Source organism: Mobula hypostoma, chromosome 26 (assembly GCF_963921235.1).
Source record: "Mobula hypostoma chromosome 26, sMobHyp1.1, whole genome shotgun sequence".
Lineage (NCBI taxonomy): Eukaryota > Metazoa > Chordata > Chondrichthyes > Myliobatiformes > Myliobatidae > Mobula > Mobula hypostoma.
Window position 1 is genome coordinate 37613233 of NC_086122.1, and position 24403 is coordinate 37637635.

General features: G+C 42.7%; 1 protein-coding gene across 2 annotated transcripts in view; it reads left to right on the forward strand.

Moving 5' to 3' along the window:
- Window positions 1–21448, forward strand: part of fam110d (family with sequence similarity 110 member D) — a 48805-nt gene extending 27357 nt beyond the window's left edge. For both annotated transcript variants that reach the window (XM_063033534.1, XM_063033536.1), the window contains exon 2: window positions 18234–21448. In XM_063033534.1, coding sequence (XP_062889604.1) covers window positions 18443–19597 — 1155 coding nt within the window. In that variant the 5' untranslated portion in view covers window positions 18234–18442 and the 3' untranslated portion in view covers window positions 19598–21448. The remainder of the gene's footprint in view (window positions 1–18233) is intronic.
- The last annotated feature ends 2955 nt before the right edge of the window (window positions 21449–24403 follow it).

The window sequence follows — 24403 nt, forward strand, 5'->3', positions numbered from 1 at the left end:
TCACAATTCCTCAGTCTCTGCTGCATCTGCTCTCAGGATGAGGCTTTTCATTCCAAGACGAAGGAGGTGTCCTCCTTTTTTGAAGAAAGGGGCTTCTTTCCCTTCCTCCATCATCAACTCTGCTCTCAAATGTATCTCTCCTATTTCACGCACATCTGCTCTCACCCCATCCTCCCGCCACCCCACTAGGAATAGGGTTCCCCTTGTCCTCACCTACCACCCCACCAGCCTCTGGGTCCAACATATTATTCTCTGTAACTTCTGCCACCTCCAACGGGATCCCACCACTAAGCACATCTTTCCCTCCCCCCCCATGTGCATTCCGCAGGGATCACTCCCTACGCAACTCCCTTGTCCATTCGTTCCCCCCATCCCTTCCCACCAATCTCCCTCCCGGCACTTATCCTTGTAAGCGGAACAAGTGCTACACATGCCCTTACACTTCCTCCCTTACCACCATTCAGGGCCCCAAACAGTCCTTCCAGGTGAGGCAACACTTCACCTGTGAGTCAGCTGGGGTGATATACTGCGTCCGGTGTTCCTGATGTGGCCTTTTATATATTGGTGAGACCCGACACAGACTGGGAGACCCTTTCGCTGAACACCTACGCTCTGTCTGCCAGAGAAAGCGGGATCTCCCAGTGGCCACACATTTTAATTCCACATCCCATCCCCATTCTGATATGTCTATCCAAGGCCTCCTCTACTGTCAAGATGAAGCCACACTCAGGTTGGAGGAACAACACCTTATTTTCCGTCTAGATAGCCTCCAACCTGATGGCATGAACATTGACTTCTCTAACTTCTGTTAATGCCCCACCTCCCCTTCGTACCCCATCCGATATTTATTTATTTATTTATTATTATATATACATATATATTTTTCTCTCTCCTTTTTCTCCCTCTATCCCTCTCACTATACCCCTTGCCCATCCTCTGGGCTTTCCCCCGCCTTTCTTTCTCCCTAGGCCTCCTGTCCCATGATCCTCTCATATCCCTTTTGCCAATCACCTGTCCAGCTCTTGGCTCCATCCCTCCCCCTCCTGTCTTCTCCTATCATTTTGGATCTCCCCCTCCCCCTCCCACTTTCAAATCTCTTACTACCTCTTCTTTCAGTTAGTACTGACGAAGGGTCTCGGCCCGAAATGTCGACTGTACAGCTTCTTATAGATGCTGCCTGGCCTGCTGCGTTCACCAGCATTTTTTATGTGTGTTGCTTGAAATTCCAGCAACTGCAGATTTCCTCATGTTTGCGTTCTAGAATTACCTATTTGATTCATCATCATTATGTGCCATGTCATATGACATGGGTGATCAAGGTCTATCCATGACCTTAATAGTTATTGGCAAATTTTTCTACAAAGTGGTTTTGCCGTTACCACCTTATATTCTATCAGGATAGTCACCAACAAGCAGGCTTTCTCTTTCTGGTAAACAATTCCAATCTGTACCCCCCCCCCCCACCGTCTTCCACTCTGACCTCTTGCCTCTCCTCACCTGCCCATTACTTCCCCCTGGCTCCCCTTCTCCTTCCCTTTCTCCTATGGTCCACTCTCCGCTCCTGTCAGATTCCCTCCTTCTCCAACCTTGATCTTTCACACCCACTTGGCTTCACCTATCACCTTCTTGCTAACTTCCTTCCTCTCAACTGCACCTCTTTATTCTGGCATCTTTTTTCCTTCCTTCTCAGTGCTGAAGAAGGATCTCAGTTCAAAATGTCAACTCCGTAGATGCTGCCTGACCTGCTGAGTTCCTCCAGCATTTTATGTGCGTTTATAAGGTGGGTAACCCCAGCTATTATCGATACTCTTCAGAGATGTGATTCCAGCTATTATCAATTCAGCAGGTCGGGCAGCATCCGTGGACCAGCGTGTTATGAGTGTTGCTTTGATCCCAGCATCTGCAGATTATTTTGTGTTTACGTCCAGCTATTATCAATACTCTTCAGAGATTGTCTGCTTGGCGTCAGTGGTCACATAACCAGAACTTGAGTGTTATATGCACCATACGACCATCCACCACCTGCTCCCAAGGCTTCATGTGACCCTGATCAGGGGCTAAGCAGGTGTTTCGCAAGGGCAATCTGCAGGCTAGTGGAGGGAAGGAACGCCTTACACTTCCTTTGGTAGAGATGTATCTGCACCCCACCATGCAATATCTGACTATTAGTCCACATATTTCCTGATGGTTGTTTGTAGCCAATGTGGGGCGTATTGATGTACCTGTGATCTAACCTCTTAAGAGCTTCCAGCCAAATTTGGTAACTTGAGCTGAATGTCAGAAGTGATAAGATGACTATGTAGTGATTTTATCAGTTGAAGAACAAAGGTAAATGACAAAGACCCAAAATACTTGGGCACACTTCTGAGATTCTCCTCATTTTGACCTTGTCTGCTTTAATTATTCATGCTATTTCCACCTCTGCTCATCACCCTAAATCACAGCTGTAAAGTTACCATTCTTGTCCACCTTTCTTCCTTGGGATTGGCCAACCCTTTTCTCAGTTCACAAAGTGGGCATCCAGGATTAAAGACTGCAGAGTTAAGGGTCCACAGTAAATCAGAATTTGAAATGACCGAAGGTCCTCAATGAAGTGTGATTTCAACCTCTTTATTGGGGGCTATAAAAGACCACTGACAGCTGGGGTCAATGAATCTCACTTTCCTCTCATCCTTTGACCTTCAGGGTCACTAAGTCCAATTATCCTCTGGCCATTTGGCAACATGAACGAAAGGACAGTGGAAAGAGTGTCTGAAAATCCTAACACAAGCCTGTCATCTTCAGTCACTGAAGTGAGGGTCAAAGGGGTCAGACGTGATGAATGCTGATTGCTATTGCTGACGCCAACTGCAATTATATATTTATTGAGTGACGACTTTCCAGAGAGTGTCAGTACCAGAGAAACTTATTTAATTAAAAATTCTGCATGGCATGCAGTGATTCAGGCCTGCATTTCAGCAACTTGCAACTCTGTAATGCGTTTAGTATAACAGAAATGAACCAAGGCACTGTAATCCAACATGTCTCGACACTAAACTACGTATTAGGGCTTTAGGCGAGCTTCTAATGAAGCATCTTAAGGAAGAATATTGGGAGGACATTCCCCAGCTTAAGCGAACAGACCATTGAAGGCTTACTGAAATGAAGTGTTTAACGTTGGTTGCCTGTGAGAGCCGAAGACAGGAGAGCAGACGATAGGTGCTGGTTATAGGGCTGGAGTGCCTCGTGGAGATGGGGAAAAAATGTCAGGCAATTAAAGGTCTAATGTAGCTTGGTGATCAACCAAATGTTGGTTGAATGGGACCCAATGTCACCTGAGATACAGGCAGCAGAATAAATGGGGATGGAATGAAAGAATTTCAAACCAGATTCTTTGAAAGAGACGATGGTTGTGTGCCTGTCCATCTGGTACTGTCCATTATGTGGTTTTTCTCATCTGTGCTTTATTAGAGTACCATGAAACTGAAGAGGATACTGACTGTACACAGTATTAGCAAACCAGGGGCAGACAACAAGAAGACTAAAAATATTTGTGGAAGTTTGCTTTCGGGAACTGGTAATTTGGTCTTTGCTGATGGATTACCTCACTGACTTGAGAATACCAGCCTTACCTCATTTCTGTTCATCATGTATTGCTGACTCAGGTTCATTATCACTGACATATGTCATGAAATTTGTTTTGTGGCAGCAGTGAAGTGAAAAGATATAAAACTTACTATGAGTTGCAATAAGAAATTATTATAGTTCAAAAGAGGAATAATGAAGTAGTGTTTATGAACTATAAAGAAATTTGATGGAGAAGAAGCTATTACTAAAACAGAGTGTGGGTCTTCAGGCTCCTGTACCTCCTTTCTGATGGTAGTAATGAAACGAGGGTATGTCTGAGATGGCAAACGTCCTTGATGATGGATGCTGCTTTCTTTTTTTTTATATAATTTTTATTGAGTTTTCAAAGTGATACATGAGAAAATAATATCAACCCTCCCCCCTCCCCTTAACCCTCCCCCCCGATATATACTCCTACCTAAAGAGAAAAGAAAAAAAGAAAAAAAAGAACCGCCTGGATATTGGAAGGTTTGCACATGCTCCATGGGATTAAAAATAAGTTTAATATATATTTGTTACTTTCCCCCAAGGAACCAAGATCTTCATCATCGGAGCTATAAATAAGGGCTCCAAATATTCAAAAATGTTTCATACTTATCTCTTAAAATCTAAAACATTACTTAACTTCTCAACTCTCATAGTTCCCTGGGGAATCTCTTTGAACTTCACCATGTTGCTATGTGTTTCCCTCCCAATCATCCAGGCAAAAAGAAAAAAAAGATAGATAAGATACAAAAACAGAAAAAACAAAATACCCCCCCACTAATGTTGTGAATGAAAAGATACACAACACTACCCCCCTCCATTTTGCGGGTCGTGGCTATTGCCACGCTTGCACACATGAATAATGTAGCGATTGGTCGGTGTTTCTTCCAGCTCCCCCATAACAAAAAATTGTATATATATAAAAAAAATTAATGTCATTATTCCCAGCTAATATTCCTCAAATTTTAACCTTTCTTCCCCTCCCTCATATAATTAATAATATATTTATATATTCATCCACCTAAAAATCCAACAGGCCTAATCCTTGATCCAGTCTTCATCTTCAATCCATCTCGCTCCCCTAGGTTTGTTCTTGTATCTGGTGAATATTCAAAGAATCTCGCACAAACTCCTCCGCTTTCCGGTAATCGTCAAAAGATCTTTTTTCTCCACCAGGCAAAAAAATCTTCAAGGTTGCAGGATAACGCAATATAAATTGATAACCGTGATCCCACAAGGCTTTTTTCACTGGATTAAATTTCTTCCTTCTCTTCAAAAGTTCATAACTTATGTCAGGGTAGAAAAAAATTTTCTTCCCTTCTATCATCAGTGGCCCTTTTCTCTTCTTGGCAGCTTGGGCAGCCACCTATAGAATCCTTTCTTTCTCTCGAAATCTTAAGAATTTTAATAAAATTGATCGTGGATATTGGTCATCTTGTGGTTTTGGTCTTAGAGCTCTATGTACCCGCTCAATTTCAATTGATTGGTCTTCCTCTTTCATTTGCAAGGTTTTCGGGATCCATCTTTGAAAAAATTCTACTGGATTATCTCCCTCTATTCCTTCTTTAAGACCAACAATTTTAATGTTATTACGTCTACTAAAATTTTCCAACACGTCCACTTTCTCCGAGTCGTTTTCTTTCCGTGTTCCAGACAAGCAGATCATTTTCTGTTTTTTCCACTCTATCGTTAATATGCTCCATTGTTCTTTCCATCTTCTGAAGTTTCTTATCCATTTTATCCTGTCTTTTCATAGCTTTATCATAGCACATCTTCACATCTCTAAGCTCTGTTCTTAATTTTCTTAGTTCAGCTGTTAATTGCAATAAAACCTCTCTTATGTCTACGTTGTCTCCTTTACTTCCAGTCTCTTCCAGTTCTTCCTCCTCTTCTTCATCTGTATTCTCTGCGATATCCAATTCTGACTCTGAGTCACTTTCAGTTGCAGTGGCCGTCAGTTCCTGTAGTTTAAGTTGTGTCGATTTGCGCATGCGTACTTCTTTGTGCATGCGCAATTCCGGCATCTTCTTCCGAGAGACCGCTACCACCACCATTACTCCCTGTTCTTCTACGCCAGAGATAAAATGCGTCTCCTCCGAAGGAGATCCAACCTGAATCTGAGGCTCCATCACTGCAGTAGGGCCTTTTTTCTTCCCATCTCGCGGCGACTTCACAACAACAGACTTCTTCTGTTGCGGTTTACGAGGCATATCGTAGAGTAGTCTTACAAAGTTTATAAGTAGTTTTCGGAAAGTATTTATTAACTTTACTTTGTTTAAACGGTACTTTGCTGATTTTTTACGGGAGAGCTGGATTTACACGTCTCAATCCCATATCATCACGTGACGCCCCCCCCCATGGATGCTGCTTTCTTGAGGCATTGCCTCGCGAAGATGTCCTCGACGGTGGGGAGCCTTGTGGCCACGATGGGGATGGCTGAGTCCTGTACATTGGAGCTTCTGTACCAGGTGGTGATACAACCAGCCAGAATGCTCTCCACCGGACTTGCCAAATGTCCTCAAACTCCTGATAAAGTAGAGCCACTGGTGTGCCTTCTTCATGATTGCACCAATGCATTGGACCCATCTGCGGGGAAAACCATGTCACAGCTGACTGAGTGAAGAGCGGTGTATTGCTATAATGCCTTCTGCAGCCGACGGGGACATCTATAGTCAGTGCTGAAGAAGAACCATCTAATTCTGGCAAGAGGCAATGAAACACAGTGAAATAGTAGTTCAGTGTGTGAATGTCTTATGAAATATGAAATAGAAAATTACTCCTGCACAAGTTGTCAACCAGGGGTTCCCAATCCTTTTTTAATGCCAGTGAGCCTTACAATTAACTGAGGGGTCCATGGACTCCAAGTGGGGAACCCCTGAAACTGACCATTACACATCACGAGACCACGCCAGAGGACTTGGTTAAATGTTTACTGATAGATGTTTAACAAACCAGGCACAAGAGAATTCTATATCTGCCAGATCATCTTTGGAATGAGCGACAGGCAAAATGCTGGAAGAACTCAGCAGGTCAAGTAGCATCTATGGAGAGGAATAAACAGTGGATGGTTCGGGCTGTGACCCTTCATGACTGGAAAGGAAGTGGCAAGAAGCCAGAATAAGTAAGTGGGGGGGAGGGGAAAGAAATACAAGCTGGAAGGTGATAGGTGAGACCAGGTGAGGGGGGAAGGTGAAGGAGAGGGGGAAGGAGGGATGAATTGAGAAGCTGGGAGGTGATGGGTGAGACCAGGTGAGGGGGGGAAGGAGGGATGAAGTGAGAAGCTGGGAGGTGATAGGTGGAAAGGTAAAGGGCCGAAGAAGTAGGAATCTGATGGGGGAGGGCACTGGACCCTGGAGAATGGGCAAGAGGAGGGGCACCCGAAGGAACTGATGGGCAGGAGAGGAGAGGAGAGGAGGCGAGATAGGATGTGAGCCAGAATGGGGAATGGAAAAAGAGAGAAGGAGGGAGAGGGGAGAAATTACCGGAAGTAGCTACTATCTTGTTTCTAGTATATTTCACTCACAAATTTATAGAGTTTAACTGATTGCTGTTGGGGGTAGAATTGTTTTCAGTCCCTCTTGGAGAGTATAGAGCTTTTAGAATAGCCACTCAATCAGATTCTTGTCATTATCAATGTTCTTGCTGCGTTTCCTTGGATGCAAAAAGCACTTACGTCAAAATTTACTTTGTAACAGACTGGTTGACATCTTACTGATCACCGAATTACTGTTTCATAGCTGCAGATTTGCTCTAGTTAAGTGTTCAGACAAGGGGGAGGATGGCACTAACCTTGAGTACCACAAGTCAGGGAACATCAAGAGCTGAAATGGTATCAAGTACAAGCTTGATTTATCCAACTCACCTTGACCCTGTCATCTTATTCTGTAATGCACCCTGCAACATTGATCGTAAACTGTGAGACAGAAACCGGCAATAATCCCTCAGGGCGCTCTTTAGTACAACTGGACCTTTGAATCCACATGAGAGGGCCAGAGTGACCCAGGTTTCTGACAAAATGGCTGAGGACTCCATTGCTGCGACCATGCAACCTGCTGATAGAATGGATCAAAAATAATTAAAGTTCAACGGGAAACAGAGAAAACTCACCTTACTGCTGGACTGGCTTCTGCAGCTGTGGCCTCAGTCTTGGAGACCCTGTAGTTCGTGTTCTGTGTGTTATGTTTACTTTTTTTTATTGTTTGCACGATTTGTTCTTTTCTTTCTCTCCACAGACTGGGTGTTTGACAGTCTTTTTTTAATGGCTTCTAATGTGTTTCTATGTTTTGTGGCTGCCTACAAGAAGACAAATCTCAAGGTTGTACATACTTTGGTACTAAATGTACTTTGAAGACTCAGTGAGATTAGTTAGGACTTGCACCTATTTCAGAAGTTTGAAGGTTCAAGTACCTTGAGAATTCTGAGCCTGTTATATGGGTTAACACTCTAGTGCAGTGCCCTGTTGCACTGTCAAAAAGTGTTCTAAACAAGATGTTATACCAAGGTAACTTAAATCTCAAATTGATGCAACATTTCCCACAGCACTTTTGTAGTGTGAACAGAGTTATTCCAATGGCTTTATGAACTTGAGAATATTGGCATTATCTCATTCCTGTTCATGATTCTTTGGATATTATATTTTCCTGGACTCAGAAGTCCAAATTCATACTGGGTTTACTATCAAAGTGCATCTCCCCATTTGCCCAGTAGCGTAGTGGTTAATACAACACGGTACAGAGCAGGCAACCCAGGTTCAGTTCCTGCCACTGCCTGTAAGGAGTTTGTATGTTCTACCCATGACGGTGTGGGTTTCCTCCGGGTGCTGTGGTTTCCTTCCACAGTTCAAAGACACACCAGTTGGAAGGTTAATTGGTCATTATAAATTGTCTCGTGATTAGGCTCGGATTAAGTTGGGGGATTGCTGGGTGGCGTGGTTTGAAGGGCCAACTCTAAGCTGTATCTCAATAAATAAATATTTCACCATATGCTACCCTGAGATTAGTTTTTTACAGGCATTCCTATAATACCAAAGAAATACAATAGAATCAGTGAAAAAAGTACACACTAAGGAAAGACTGACAAACAGTGTGCAAAAGAAGACAGCCTGTGCAAATAAAACTAATAATAAAATTAAAGGTGTCACAGTTAGGATCATCTACGTTAACCATCTGGATGTAATATCACAGGATAAACAAGCAAGAACAACTTGCTTAATAGATATAGGCATTCCAAACACACATAGCATGCAGAAATCAATAAGCAAAAAACATCAGAAATGTGCTGAATTGAAAGGGGGAAATGAAAGACTATGGAATATGAGCAAGGTATGCATTGTCCTGATAGCAATATCGACAACTGGTATCATCCCAAAGTCACTACACAATTGCTTTAAGACAATTAGGGTTACGCAGTAATATCTAAGCAAATCTTCAGAAAGCCACAATACTAAATGCCACTAGAACAGTTGGAAAGTTCCTAGCAATTGAGAAATGAGTGTGCTTGGCTATGTATGCCGTTCTACCAGCTTAAGCTCAGAAAAAATATGGATTAATATTAAGAACGTGAGTTGTCGAGTCTGCGAAAGTGAGTCCATAAGTTGTGGAATCAGTTTAGCGTTGAGGTGAGTGAAGTTATCTGCACTGCTTCAAGAGCCTGGTGGTTGTAGGGTAATAACTGTTCCTGACCCTGGTGGTGTGGGGTCTAAAGCTCCTGTACCTACCTCCTGCCTGATGGCAGCAACAAGAAGAGAGCATGGTCTCGATAGCGGCAGTGACCACAATTAAAATGGTGTAAAGTCCAATGGAACATTTTGAAGGGCAAGGTGTAAAATCAAATTCTCATTTAGTTTCTTCATGGTGATAAAATTAAGGTCAACTGGTGTGGGTAGACTGAGGGAAATGAATGAGGGTGAGAAAGACTTGCTATTATAATTCATTGGAACATGGAGCAGATTTTACAACCACAGAAATTTCCAAGCCCTCTGCACCCACCCAGTTAAATTCTCTTTAAAGTGTAATCACTATTCAAGTGTTTTAAATAAACAGTGGGAATGAATTTGTATCACGTAGAATGCTGGAGGAACTTAGCAGGAGAGGAATAAACAGTTGAAGTTTCAGGCCGACACCCTTCAGGACTGGAAAGGAAGGGGGAAGAGGCCAGAATAAGAAGGTGAAGGGAGGGGAAGTTGGCAGGTAACAGGTGAAACCAGGTGAGGGGGAAAGTAGATGGGGGAGGGGTTGAAGTCAGAAGCTGGGAGGTGACGGGTACAAAAGGTAAAGGAATGAAGAAGGAGGAATCTTGATCGGAGAAGAGAGTGAACTTTGGCTGACAGGGAAAGAGGAGGAGCACCAGTGGAAGATGACAGGTAGGTGATTAGAAGAGAAGGGGTAACAATGGAGCCGGAATGGAGAAAGAGAAGGGAAGGAGGAGAAATTACTGGAAGCTAGAGAAATCAATGTTCATGTCATCAGGTTGGAGACTACCCAGATGGAATATGAAGTGTTGCTCCTCCACCCTGAGTGTGGCCTCATCATTGCACCAAAGGAGGCCATGGATCAACTGGTCAGAATGGGGATTGGAATTAAACTGGTTGACCACTGGGAAAACCTACCTCTGGGTGGAGCAAAGGTGTTCAACCAGTTTTTAAACAGGACTCCTGAAGGGTCTCAGCCCAAAACATCGACTGTACTCTTTTCCATAGATGCAGCCTGGCCTGCTGAGTTCCTCCAGCATTTTGTGTGTGTTGCTTCGATTTCCAGCATCTGCAGATTCTCTCTTGTTAGTGAAAAGCTTGTCTTGCACACTGTTCATACAGATCAAACCATTCCACAGTGCATTGAGAAAGCACAAGGTAAAACAATAGCAATTCAGAATAAAGTGTAAAGAAAAAAGGATCAGCCATGATGGAATAGCAGAGCAGACTCGATGGGCCAAATGGCCTAATTCTGCTCCTATGTCTTGTGGTCTTGTGGTAGGAGCTACTGGAAGAGTGCAGTGCAGGTAAGTGAGAAAATACAAGGTCACAATGAGGAAGATCGTGAGGTCAACGATCCATACCATACGACAGTGGGATTGGAACTGTCCTTGAACCCGGTAGTATGTGTTTTCAGCTTTTGTATTTTTGACCGATGGGAGAAAGGAGAAGGGAGAATGTTCACAATGTGTGGAGTCTTTATGCTGGTCGCTTTACGGAGTCAGTGAGAAGTGTAGACAGAGTCCACAGATGGGAGGCAGGTCCACAGAGGAAGGCTGAAAATCTGGTTGAATGGTACCACAACATCAGTTTCTCACTCAGCATCGGCAAAACCAAAGATTTGATTATTGACTACAGGAGGAAGAAACGCGGGATCCATGAGCCAATCCTCATTATGGGATCGGAGGAGGAGAGGGTCAGTAACATTAAACTCCTCGATGTTGTAAAATCAGCACCAAAGTGCCATCACAGAGGAGGCATGGCAGCACCTCTCGAAGCTTATGAAGATTCACCATGTCATCTAAAACTTTGAGAAACTTCTACAGATGCACAGTGGAGAGTATCCTGACTGGTTGCATCACAGCCTGGTATGGAAACACCAGTGCCCAAGTGAGGTGCTGAGCTGTGTTCACAGCTCGACAGTTTCTTGTGGTTATGTGCAGAGCAGTTGCCATACCAAGCTGTATGCATCCATACAATGTTTTTTTTACCCAAATTCATTTTACTATCAGAGTACATACATAAACGACTTTGAGATTGATTTCTTGGAGGTGTTTACAGGACAAGTAGAAATACAATGGAATTTCATGAAAAATTCTATGGTACATTGGTAAGGGTTGATGGGAACGTGACAAATTCCTTTAGTGTCCTGAGGAAGTAGAAACGTTGGTGAGCTTTCATGGCTGTGACATAAATGTAGTTGGGCTAGACAGGCTATTGGTGAATTTGAAGCTCTCGACACTGTTGATGTGGACAGGATAATGCACATTGTCCTCTTTCTAATTCCTTTTTTAAAGTAAAAAGCTTTTCACAGTAAAATTCTTAGCTTCCCACACAAGATGCCGGAGGAACTCAGCAGATCAGGCAGCATTTGAACAAATGACATTTCAGGCGGAGCCCCACTTCAGGACAGGAAGGGAATGGGAAAAATAAAATTAAAAGGAGGACAGAGGCGAAGTAGTACAAGTTGGAAGGTGATACAGTGGGTGGGAATGTGAAAGGTCAAAGGCTGGAGAAGGGGGAATCAGATAGGAGAGGAGGATGGACCATGGGTGAAAGGGAAGAAGGATGGGACTCGGGGCGAGGTGATAGACAGGTGCAGAGAGGAGGGAAAGGGCCAGAGTGGGACCAGAAGAGGGAAGGGAAAAAGAGAGAATAATATATCAGCTTTCTGTATCTATGGAGATGTGTAACTATATTGATACTGCCAATAACTGATGTCTAGAGATTCAAACTGATTCATTGCCGACCATGTTCTTTTTTAATCATTTAGATCCCCTAGCTCCCTCTGAGTTACCCCAGCTCCATTCTGGGCTGGTGTGTTCTATTACATACTCACAAATAAATGACATTGGTCAGTTTTCTCTGTATAGCATACAGATTTTGAAAGCTGGATTCTTAAAGCAAAATGCATGATAAAATGCATTGCCATAGATTTATTAGTGTATGTAAATTTGCAAGAAAAAGTGATTCCTCTATGTAGGTGTTTCAAGTTTTTATTTTTTTTTTCTTGACTATTATCAGTTAAAGCCCAAAAGTTGAAACACTGTTATTCTGCATCATGAGTTCTGTGTAAAGCAACAAGTTTATAGTTAACGTACCGTTAGCATTGATCTTTGTTCTTCTCTTCTAACTATGTCCTTACTAAATGAAGGGTGGAGTCAGCAAGTTAAACTTGACTGTGGTGTCATTCACTATAAAAAGCAGAAATTATATAGCATGAGAGGCGCATTGAAGAGGTTTAGAAGGAATTGGGAGTAATTGTGGGCTGAGATATTTTGGCTTCATACTCTCCAAACTTTAGTTGTTTTCTTTCCCCCCGAAACCAACTCATAAAGAGAAGCATTTTGGTATCGCTGAACAAAAAGGAGAAAGTGAGTCGGGGAATGAAGGAAGGTGAAATGATATTTACTTTTATTTTAAATATCATGTTGAAATGTTTGCTGTCTTTTGCACACTGGTCAAATGCCTAAGTTGGTGGGGTCTTTCATTGTCTATTATGGATTTATTGAGAATGATGACAAGAAAATGAATCTCAGGGTTTTATACGGTGATGTGTATGGACTTTGACCTTTGAAAATGTTTCTGGATGGGCTGTGTTTAGAGAGCTGATGAAAGTAGCATCTGGAAGACTGTGAGCAGGTCTTGGCACCACTGAACATAGGGAGGGATGTTGAGTGAGCGCAGGGAAGATTTATCACAATGATAACCGAACACCACGGTGAAAACGGAAATTAGCCAACTTCTTGTTATACAGTATTCCCTGCAATTCAAATGTTAGAATCAGAATGGGTTTAATGTCATTGGCATATGTTGCGAGATTTATTGTTTTTTGGTAACAGTACATTTCAATATACAATAAAAACTGTGAATTACTGTCCTTGATGCTACGGAGGCTGGTGCCCATGATAGAGCCGACTAAGTTTAGATGTCCAGTATAATAAAAGGTTTTGAAACTTTAAGGAGATTGTGGAGAGAGTCTGTTTTTGATTCAGTGATATGGGAATTGGGACCTTCCATAAATGGACAAGGTGTTTTCTGCAAATGGAATCTCAAACTGGTTCAGTTGTTCACTTTGATCTCAGACTGAGATTTTTGTCAACCGGAGGGATCAGTCTGGGATGTGGAGCTGTGATGTTGGTCAGCCATATCATTGAGTGAGAGAGCTGGTGGAAGGGATTGAAAAACCCATTCCTGTTCCCATGTCAGATGGAGATAGGAAAGGTAAGTTAGTATAGAGTGAAGTTATTAACTCATTCTAGTTTAAGGCAGTTTTAGGATAGTGAAGGAAAAGGATAGGACAAGTCCATGGGTTAGGGTCCTAAATTGGAGCAGGGCTAATTTAGGGAGAATATTACAAAGATGGTGGGGAAAGGGGGAATGAGACAAAGGCATTTGAAGATGAATTGTCAAACTTAGGATGTGATGCTATGAACCAATAATTATTAGTAATGAGATGTGATGGATACTTGCAACAATACAGACAATAGAATTCTGTGAGAACACGAAATTTCCATTTTACTCTATTTAATGGCTTGACATCTAATAGACATCGTTTGTGTTTTTAACATCTTTGATCTTAAATCTCTGAAATGTCTCCAGTATCTTTCAGTAATATTCAATGCTGGTAGTTACAGCATTTCCCTCCCAGAATGGTTACGTTCGGCCCATCGTGTCAGTGTTATTGCTCTACCAGATCAACTCTCATTTTCCACCCATTCCCTTGCCTCAGAGTCACAGGTAAACAGGAGAGCAAAGACAGTCTGAAATGTACCTGGCAGGGAAAGAGAAGGAAAATCCCAAGAAGTTCCATTAAAAGTAAAAGAATGGATAGAGAGAGAGTAGGTTCACTTAGAGTTCAGTCTTGATATATTCTTAATCTTTTTATAGACATTAAGGGATTTACTCATCCCTGACCTCCTAAACCCAATGTAGCTTCATCTATTTTGACCAGAACCTCAATACCTCTTGTCCATCAGGATTCCCTAAACCCAGCAGGTTTACCCTTCACCATAACAGGAAGAGGTTACCACTGAGCTCTTGATATCTTGGTCTGGAAATCCTCCTGCTTGCCATTCTTTCCTTTCCCTTCAAATATACTCTCCCAATCAACCTAATTCCCTCAAAATTAGCCCAACTTCAATTTAGGACCCTAACCCATGGACTTGCCCTGTCCTTGTCCTTCAGTATCCTAAAACTGCCTTAAACTAGAATGAGTTAATATTAACATTTGGATCTATAAATGTCGGAAAGAGGAGCAGCTATTGGGCATGTCGGACTTTGAAACTGTTCCATGCTTTAGAATAAATTTGTTTACTGTGTTTGCTCTTGTTGCCATGTCAAGTAATTAGGTAAAGAAAGCAAGAAATCCATTGAGGCAGAAAATGAAAGACCATATGGAGCAAGCTGTATAATTTAAAAATTGGTGAAGGAAGAGGGAGCAGCGAATAAATGTACAGGAATGTTTGAAAACGGTGAAACAAGTTAACAAGGCTGTTTATAAATACCTACAGGAAGCTGCTGGACTTTCCAGACGGAGACTGGGTTCTTTAACGGATGGTGCTTTACAAGCCTCAGAAAGACAGCATCTGGAGCATTGTGTTCAGCTCTTGGCACTGTTGGATGTTAGGAAGGACGTTAGTCTGGGGGTGAATGCAGGAAAAATGAATTACATTCTTTATAAATTTGTTAGTCCTTCAGAGGAGCATTGTATTCCTTTAAGGACGCCGTACTTAGGAAGGATGTCAGGTCCTCAAGAGACTGTTGATTTACTAAAGCAGTATTGGTGTACAAGGATAGCCTCAAACTAGGGGCAGAAAAGTAAGTTAGATGGGCGTGGCATCAAGAGCGTTCTGACCAGATACATCATCCCCTACCCCACCTTTTCACTCCTCGTCTTTCTCCCTTCCTTCCCAGTCCTGAAAAAAGGGTCTCGGCCCAAAATGTCGATTGTTTATGCATTTCCATAGACGCTAACTGACCTGATGAGTTCTTCCAGCATTTTGTGTGTGTGTTTGCGATTTCGAATTAGCTGCATCACCATCTAATTCGGGAATCGCAAGGCATCTGGCCACAAGACCCTACAAAGGATTGTGAAGGCTCCTGAGAGGATCAACGGGGTCTCTCTTCCCCCATTCAGGATATTCATCAGGAGCTGGATGATCCCTACAACCCATCCAACAATCTCTTTGACCTCGCCCTCCCCTCAGACACGAGGTACCATAGCATTAGGACAAGAACTGTTAGGATGAGAAACAGCTTCTTCGCCCAGACTGTAAGACTACTGAACTCCCTAACACCACCCAGGTCTCATCATGTATGAAGCGTCAGTAGTGTTATACTGTTTACTTTTTAATTGTATCGTATATGCACCTTATCATCTGTTAATTTATTTGTGGTAATACTACTTTGTGTTAAGTGTATGAGATATAGGTACTGTATTCTGCACTTTGTTGTTTCAATTGGTGGTATACATGTGTATGGTGAATGTCAATAAAATGAACTTGAATTCTATGTGTTAAGCGTTTGATAGTATTGAAACTGAGAAATAGTTTTGTCAGGTGGAAGATTGAGCAGAGATGAGAGGATTCAGGTGACTGACAACACACACAGGAGGAGCAAGGCAAATGTTTTATGTAGTGAGCTGTGATTTGCAATGAAATAAAGGGTGGTTGCAGAATCAAGTTCAGCAGTAAAATTAAAGCCAGTTTAGGACTGTAAACCCAGCCAGCTCCATCCTGGGCACCAGCCTCCCCAGCATCCCGGACATCTTCAAAAGGCAATGCCTCAAATAGACAACATCCATCATTAAGGTCCCCCATCACCCATGACATCCCTCTTCTCATTGCTACCATCATGGAGGAGGAAGACTCACACTTAAAAGAAACAAATGTTACTCATTGCCTATTATCCGGTCTTGCTGTGTTTGAAGTGGCTGCCATTTTAACTCTCAGAATCACACACTGTCCATTTATTAAAAATAAATGATAACTCATTTGGTAAAAACACTTGAGATTTCCTGAGGATAGATGCAATATTTCTGATAATATTTTGTCACTGATACCTGATCTCACTTCTTGGACTAGGTCTTGCTCTACACAAATTGCCTGTTCCAATCACTTACAGTTAATGTTACATTAGAATCAGGTTTAATATCACTGGCGTATATTGTGAAATTTATCTTGTAGCAGAAGTACAATGCAACACATAATTAAATCTATAAATTACAGTAAGTGTGCATATACATATTATTTATAACTGTCCATACAGAAATCTGATGGAGGAAGGGAAGAAGCTGTTCCTGAAATGTTGAGTGTGTGTATTCAGGCTCCTGTACCTCCTTGATGGTAGCAATGAGAAGAGGGCATGTCCTGGCTAATGGGGATCCTTGTTATTGGATGGTAGCAATGAGAAGAGGGCATGTCCTGGCTAATGGGGATCCTTGTTATTGGATGGTAGCAATGAGAAGAGGGCATGTCTTGGCCAATGGGGATCCTTGTTATTGGATGCCGCCTACATGACCCTTGGCCTTTTGAAGGTGTTCTAGATGCTGGGGAGGCTGGTGCCCAGGATGGAGCTGGTTGAGTCACAACTTTCTGCAGCTTTTTCTGATCCTGCGCATTTCTGATCCGCAGTGACATAACCAGTTAGAACGCACTTTGCGGTGCCTCTGTAGAAATTTGTGAGTGTCTTTGGTGACATACCAATTCTCCTCCAATTCCAAATGAAATGTAGCTGCTCTTTATGTAACCTCAGTCATTATTGTGCAGTGTTACATAACCTTGCAGTGTTATGTAATCAAGGTTACATAAACACCATACAACAATGACTGAGCAGCCATCATAAAGATTTCCTCAAGTGATGTTTCCAATTTTCTCAGCCTCAGTTCCATGAGATCTAACCTAGCAACTGTATATAAAACACATCAAACAGATCAGGCAGCATCTATGGAGGGAAATGAACAGTCAACATTTTGGCCAGAGATCCTTTGAGATCAATGTTCTCGGCCTGAAAGGTTAACTGTTTATTCCCCTCTGTAGATGCCACCTGACCTGCTGAGATCCTCCAACAGCTTGTGTGAGTTGATGAAGATTTACAGCATATGCAGAATCTCATGTGTCTGTGAAAAGTCCCAAGCGTCCTGACCAATGTTGATCCTTTAACCAACAGCTTATAGTAGAATATGTGCTAATTCAAAGTAAATTTATTACTAAAGTACATATTTGTTACTGTGCACAACCCTGAGATAGATTTTCTTGTGGGCTTTCACAGTAAATACAAGAAACACAATAGGATCAATGAAAGACTACACCCAACAGGACAGACAAACAACCAATGTGCAAAAGACAAAAATAACTGAAAAAATACAAAGGAAAAATGAAATAGTAATAAATAAATAAGCAATAAATATCATGAAATGTCCTTGAAAGTAAATCCATAGGTTGTGGGACAGCCAGTTTTGGAATGACTGAAGTTGAGTGAAGTTATCCCCTTTGGTTCAAGAGCCTGCTGGTTGAGGGGTACTAACTGTTCCCGACCCTGGTGGTGCTGAGTCCCAAGGCTCATACTGTGTGAGCGTTCTATACACTGACTGCTGAGTTACACTTTACTAGGTTGACTACCCTTAAAAGAAAGTACATAATTATTTGTCAAGCACTCTCTAGTTATGGATGGCTGTATAACTGGGAGGTAATGAGAGGTACTTATGGCTTTGCACAAATGTACTTCACGAATTATAATTGGTTGTGCTGGATTTGCTTCAGTGGGTTTTGACTGTAAGTCTCCTTGGCTGATTGTGTACATCGTCTGTCTTTGAGCCAGGCCAGCTGACACTCAGCTCGGTTGTGGTGGTTCTGCAGCGTTGAATCTGTCAGCACTGAAAGACAAAGTATCTTCAAGGGTTGAGTCCAGCGGCTTTTAACTGATATGCAATGTCCTTTGTTTTGTTTTTCAGGAGGACGTGTGGAGCTGAGGGAAAGTTTGGTGAAGTGTTCCAGTTGAGAGTGAAGTGCCTTAATGGAAGCTTTTGATCCCATCTCTTGCTGATTAATTTTTTTTTACAACAAAAGATCCATTGAGGAGAATGAGTGTTTTTAATCACACCAGAACAAAACTTCATGTCATCTGCTTCCAGTGACCCTGGGAATGGCAACGCTGGCCTGAATGCTGCTGCTGGGTTCACCTCTGGGCTCCTTGTGTCCCGACAGGTGCAGAATGAAGCCAGTCACTCCGGTCGGTTCTCCATCGCCCCTCAGACTGTTGAACAAAGGCCCAGAGTATCTCCGCAAGCAAATAGAAAGCGACAACAGGAGCCGGGCGCTGAGCGCTGTTGAGAGGCTTGAAGCGGACAAGCCCAAGTACGTTAAAAGCCAGCAAGCAATGACCGCTAAGCAAGAGGCCGGAGGTAGTCCTTGTGCATCGCCATCATTTGGTGGGAACCGGGTCAGGCCTTGCGAAGCCAGAGTTCCATGCCAAGAACTTAATTCCAGGAAAGAAAATACCAACATGGAGGAGCTTAATAACGCCAGGAATATCTTGCTGGACAAGCCTTCCCATGATACGGTAGTTACCAGGAGGACCGTCTCCAAAAGAGTCATGAGGCCCGACTCCTTGGTCATCTATAGGCAGAAACGGGATTGCAAGATAGGGAGCACTGAGACCTCCAGGGGTTACAACTTCATTCGGCGACTGTTCCAGGGGTCAATGAGAGACAAGCAGATGGTCTCTCTGGAAACGCAGAAGGTCATCCTGAAGGGGGATGCCAGGTCCTTCCCTGAAGGAAACCCCCACACATGTCAATTAACCATCAGTGATGAAGCACAAACTGAGAATCATTGTGTCGGTCTCGTTTCCCAGAAAGAAGTGACAAGCTGCCCTACGTCACCCACCTGCATTACCAAGACTGAGAACTTGCCAAGCGAGGCCCCTAAAGCTAATGGGCAAGTAGTCTTGAGAAACAGGACTTTACAACGCTCAAATTCTGACCTCCCTCTGCGTAACTCTGTTGCTTTGTCAGAAAAGGACCGTTTTTTCAATTACTGTGGCCTTGACCTGGATGTGGTGGACTGCCTTGGGATGTCAAAGTTCTCTCCTGCCAACTCGGACTCCACCTTGCTCAGAGTTCAGAACACTGGCTTGGCTGACAGTGAAGGCAGTGAATTTTCTGGCTGGAGTCGAGACGGAGAAGGCCTTTATGAGGAAGAAATTCACGAGCAAATCTCTTCGGGGATTTCTGTCATTGAGAGGAACGCACGGGTCATCAAGTGGCTATATAGCTGCAAGAAGGCCAAAGAGGGACCAAAGGAGTCAACTGTGTAGAGAAGAGATGCTTTAAATTGCGTAGATACTGTTGTCCTGCATTACAATCTGGGTTATCAGAAGGGAATTGGAGCGGATTGAATCTTCAAGTATTTAAAAGCTTTATTTTCATTATTTAACTTTAAAGACTACTTTTCAGTTTTGGCATGAATGTTTTATTTGAAGACATTAAGCAAATGGTGGTTGTTTCGTGCAGCATTTAAATATGATCAACCCAGGTTAGATGGGGATTGTATTACATTGTGCCTTGTTTATTCTCTCATTTGAAATTAAAAATCATTTTGTTGTTCATTTTAATGTACCCAAACTAGTAACAAGCACAACCAAATCCAGCACAGCTCAGATTAGAAACATTTTCCTTTACAATTATCAAAGCTGTTTTATATGATGTCTCAAAGTATTTTCGTAGCGGATTTAATTTTTGTTTTGAGTATGCATTAAGTCCTCGTTATCCAGAAACTTCCTATCCGCGAAGTCGTGAGGTCAGCCTTGTGTGGAAGTGGGCAGCCCCTGCCAATGGGGGCAGCAGGGAGGGGGTGTTATTATTCGCAAATAATCTGTGTCACAAGTTTCCACAACACAAATCTGCATTATATGCACATACTTCCAGAAGCACAAGTGGGGTTAAAATGGTCTTGTTGTGTACACTTTTCCACGAGTTCTGTGACGGTGAATTTTATTGTATGTTTGATTTTTTTTGGTGGTGATTTGCATTTTGTAAAGGTGAATTTCTGCTGCCTGAACTGCCAAATGTGGAGGTCACGTGGGCAGTGGCGTTAGTATGAGCCCAATCCCTTTGGTTTCCAGTGATTCTATTCAATTTCATATGCTGGTAAATCATGAGATATAAATAATCGGAGTGAGCTGGGGCTGGGGACTGGAAGAGGTGTAGATAAGTTTCGGGCTGGAACTAGGTCCAGTGGCATCCTGGTATGCAGCTAGATCTAGGATTAGGATCCTGGTCATGAATCTGAGTAGAACTGGAATGAGAGTCAGAGTCAGAGTCCAGAATGCTTGTTAAGCTGAACTTTACACTGAAGTGATACCCATTGGGGGGCTGGGTGCGCTGACTGTTTATATATCATTGGCAATAATCTGAGTGGTGTTAATTTGATACCTGCAAGGGAGTCCACACCCCAATCCCTCATGAATAACGAGGACTTGGTGTAGTCACTTCTGTATTACAGGAAACCTGGTGGCCAATTGCACAAAGCAAGCTCCCTCAAACAGCAGTAAAATGATGTTCTTAATGACTGGGAGCAAATATTAATCAGCCCACTATGGGGCAAATATTAATCAGCCCCTGCTTTTCTAATGAATAACACCTTGGGACCTTTGCCATTGATCTGGAGGTGAGCCTGGGATTAAGGTTACAGGATGGACAGGGTCTCTAAAGTATGTTCAAGTATCTGAATTCCAGGATATTTTGAAGCAACCTCCTGAGTAGAGATGAAAACTTTGTTCACTGAGTTATAGCAGACACCCAATGCAAAGCAAAACTTAGAGGTGGAATAAGATTACATAGGTCTACACATTCCCAACATTGTACCTTGGTACTACCTCAAAAACATCCTTGAATGTTACGAGGTGACATTTCATTCATTGGCTGTTGGTTGGATTAAGCCCCCCAAATGGACCATAGGAAGAAGCATCTTCTAGGATGGATAGGAACCCGGTCCCAGCAGCTACGAAGACCTTTAAGCAAAAACTTACTTGTAATCTCATTCTGTTATGTTATGCAAATAGAAGTGATCCTGGGACCAACACAAAGTGGCTGTGCTGGGCACAGCTTGGACTGTGGCTTTTCAACATTAATCATTTTTCAGTGGAATCCAGATGAAGGGAATCCTATTTGTTTCTGGATGACTGTAAAACTTCTGTTTAAAAATAAATAAATTTTATTAAGAAAATTAAAAATGGGTTTCAACGCGTGTGCATTTGTTTTGGATGTGGGCCGATGGAGCCGAGGAAACGTTTTGGTTTGACATGTGAAACAACAATGAAGGTTTCTCTTTGTTTATAACTTTTCAGCCTTTGATCAGGTGGTTCTGCGGATGTCGCCGTCCTCCAGTGACTTCTTTAGTAGGTTTTGATTTATCAGTAGCTCTTCAGGGGAAGTAGGTGTATTTGAGTACGGTCTGACGGAAATTGCGTCTGATATGTATGCACACAAGTCTCTAAAGTGGCAAGACTGGAGTTGTGCAAGTTCCTGCTCTTTGTGCCTACCAAGCAAAGAATCAAACTCAATATGTGGAGTTTGCAGAAAATGATAAAGATTCAAAGTTCTGTTTCTGATTCAAAATCCTGAGCCCCGTTCCCACATGGCCCAATCATTGTATTTTTGTCCCTTGGCGGTATTTGTTGAAAAACCTCTTGTTTACTGTGCTAAGATTGGTGTGGTGAAGACCACCTTAGAAATTCTACAGGCAAAGGCCCATGTCGCTGATTTTACTGTACAGTATTAGGCCATCCAGTACAAGTGGCCCAAGCTGGTGTTGATAGCCCACATGAGCCTCTTTCCAATTTACATCACATGAATTTAACAGATTATCTCCATTACTTTCTTTGTCATGTGTTCAAAGATAAAGATTAGCTTTATTTGTGTCACATATTGTACATCAAAGTTCAAAGGAAATGTTATTATCAAGGTACATACAGTATACTTCACCATATACAACATTGAGATCTGTTTTTCCTGTATCGAGTAGCTCTAACAGGATCAACTTACGACCAACCAGAGTGCAGAAGACAACAAACTGTGCAAAAATAAATAGAAATACACAGCAATAAATAACAGGAGATAATGAGATAAAGAATCCTTAAAGTGAGGCCATTGGTTGTAAGAACATTCCAATGATGGGGCAAATGAGTGTAGTTATCCCTTTCTATTCAGGAGCCTGATGGTTGAGGGGTAGTAACTGTTCCTGAACCTGGTGGTGTGAGTCCTGAGGCTCCTGTACCACCTTCCTGATGGCAGCAGTGAGAAGAGAGCGTATCCCGGATGGTAGGGGTCCGTGATGATGGATGCTGCTTTCCTGTGACTGCATTCTGTGTAGATGTGCTGAATGGTGGGGAAGTCTTTACCCATGATGGACTGGGCTGTATCTACTACTTTTTTCAGATTGAGGGCATTGGTGTTTCCATACCAGGTGGTGATGCAGACAGTCAATATACTCTCCACTACACATCTCTTGAAGTTTGTCAAAGTTTTAGAAGTCATGCCGAATCTTCACAAACTTCAAAGTAAGTGGAAGTGCTGCCATAATTGCACTTGCGCGCTGGACCCAGAAGCAATCCTCTGAAACGATAACACAGAAGAATTTATAAAGTTGCTGACCCTCTCCACCTCTGAACCCCCCGATGAGGACTGGCTCATGGACCTCTGGTTTCCTCCTTCCGAAGTCGTTAATCAGTTCCTTGGTCTTGCCGACATTGACTGACAGGTTGTTAATGTGTCACCACTCGGCCAGATTTTCCATCTCCCTCCTACATGCTGATTCATCACCACCTTTGATTTGGCCAACAACAGTGGTGTCATCAGCAAACTTAAATATGGTATTGGAGCTGTGTTTAGCCACACAGTCATAGGTATAAAGCAAGTAGAGCAGGGGACTAAGCACACAGCCTTGTGGTGCTCCTGTGCTGATGGAGATTGTGGAGGAGATGTTGTTGCCAATCTGAACTGACCAGGGTCTGCAAGTGAAGAAATCAAGGATCTAATTGCACAAGGAGGCATTGAGGCTTAGGTTTTCGAGCTATTGATTAGTTTTGAGGAGGTGATAATATTGAATGCTAAGCTGTAGTCAATGAAAAACATCTTGATGTATTCATTTTCACTGTCTAGATGTTCCAGGGTTGAGTGATGAGCCAATAAGATGGCATCTGCTGTTGACCTGTTGTAATGGTAGGCAAGTTGGAGTGGATACCAGCTGCTTCTCAAGCAGGAATTGATATGCTTCATCACATCACCAGTCTCTCAAAACATTACATCACTGTGCGTGTAAGTGCTACTGGATAATGGTCATTGGGGCAGGTTGCCAAGTTCTTCTTCGGCATCAGTATAATTGAAACCTACTTGAAGCAGGAGGGTACCTCAGACAGCCAAAGAGAGAGGTTAAGGATTTTGGGGAACTCTCCAGCCAGTAGATCAGCACAGGTCTTTAGTACTTGGCCAAGTACCCTGTCTGGGCTGGATTCACCCTCTCATGTCAGCCTCAGAGACTGAAGTCACAGGGCTGTCAGAGGCTGTGAGGGTTAATGAAAGTTCTTCCATCTTTTCACTGCCAAAGTGAGCATCAGGTCACAGCTGAGCTATAAAGAACAGTATAAATAACTTTCCACTTATTACTGGTCGACTGATCTGTAATCTTGAGACCCATTTTGTAGATTCTCCAATTGAGGTAATGCTGCTCTTTTAACCTGTGCGATTTGATCTCTCATTTTTTGATACTTTATGTCCTCTCATTTACTGTGCTGAGTCCAAGGCAAGAAAGTCCAGGGACAGGCCCTTCGGCCCACAATGTTGTGCTGAACCAGCTAAAAAGGAGATTAAAAAAATAAAAACTAATCCCTCCTACCTACACCATGCTCATACACCGCCCCCACCCCCATCTTCCTCACACTCATGTGCATCTTTTAAAAGTCTCTAATGTATCTGCCTCTACCACCACACCAGGCAGTGCATTCTGGGCATCCACTACTCTGAATACAAACTTACCCCTCACATCCCCCTTGAACCTACCCCCTCAAACAGTTGTCAAAGTTTTTCTTTCAGTAAACCATTTTTTTTTAATTCCTTCTGTGCTT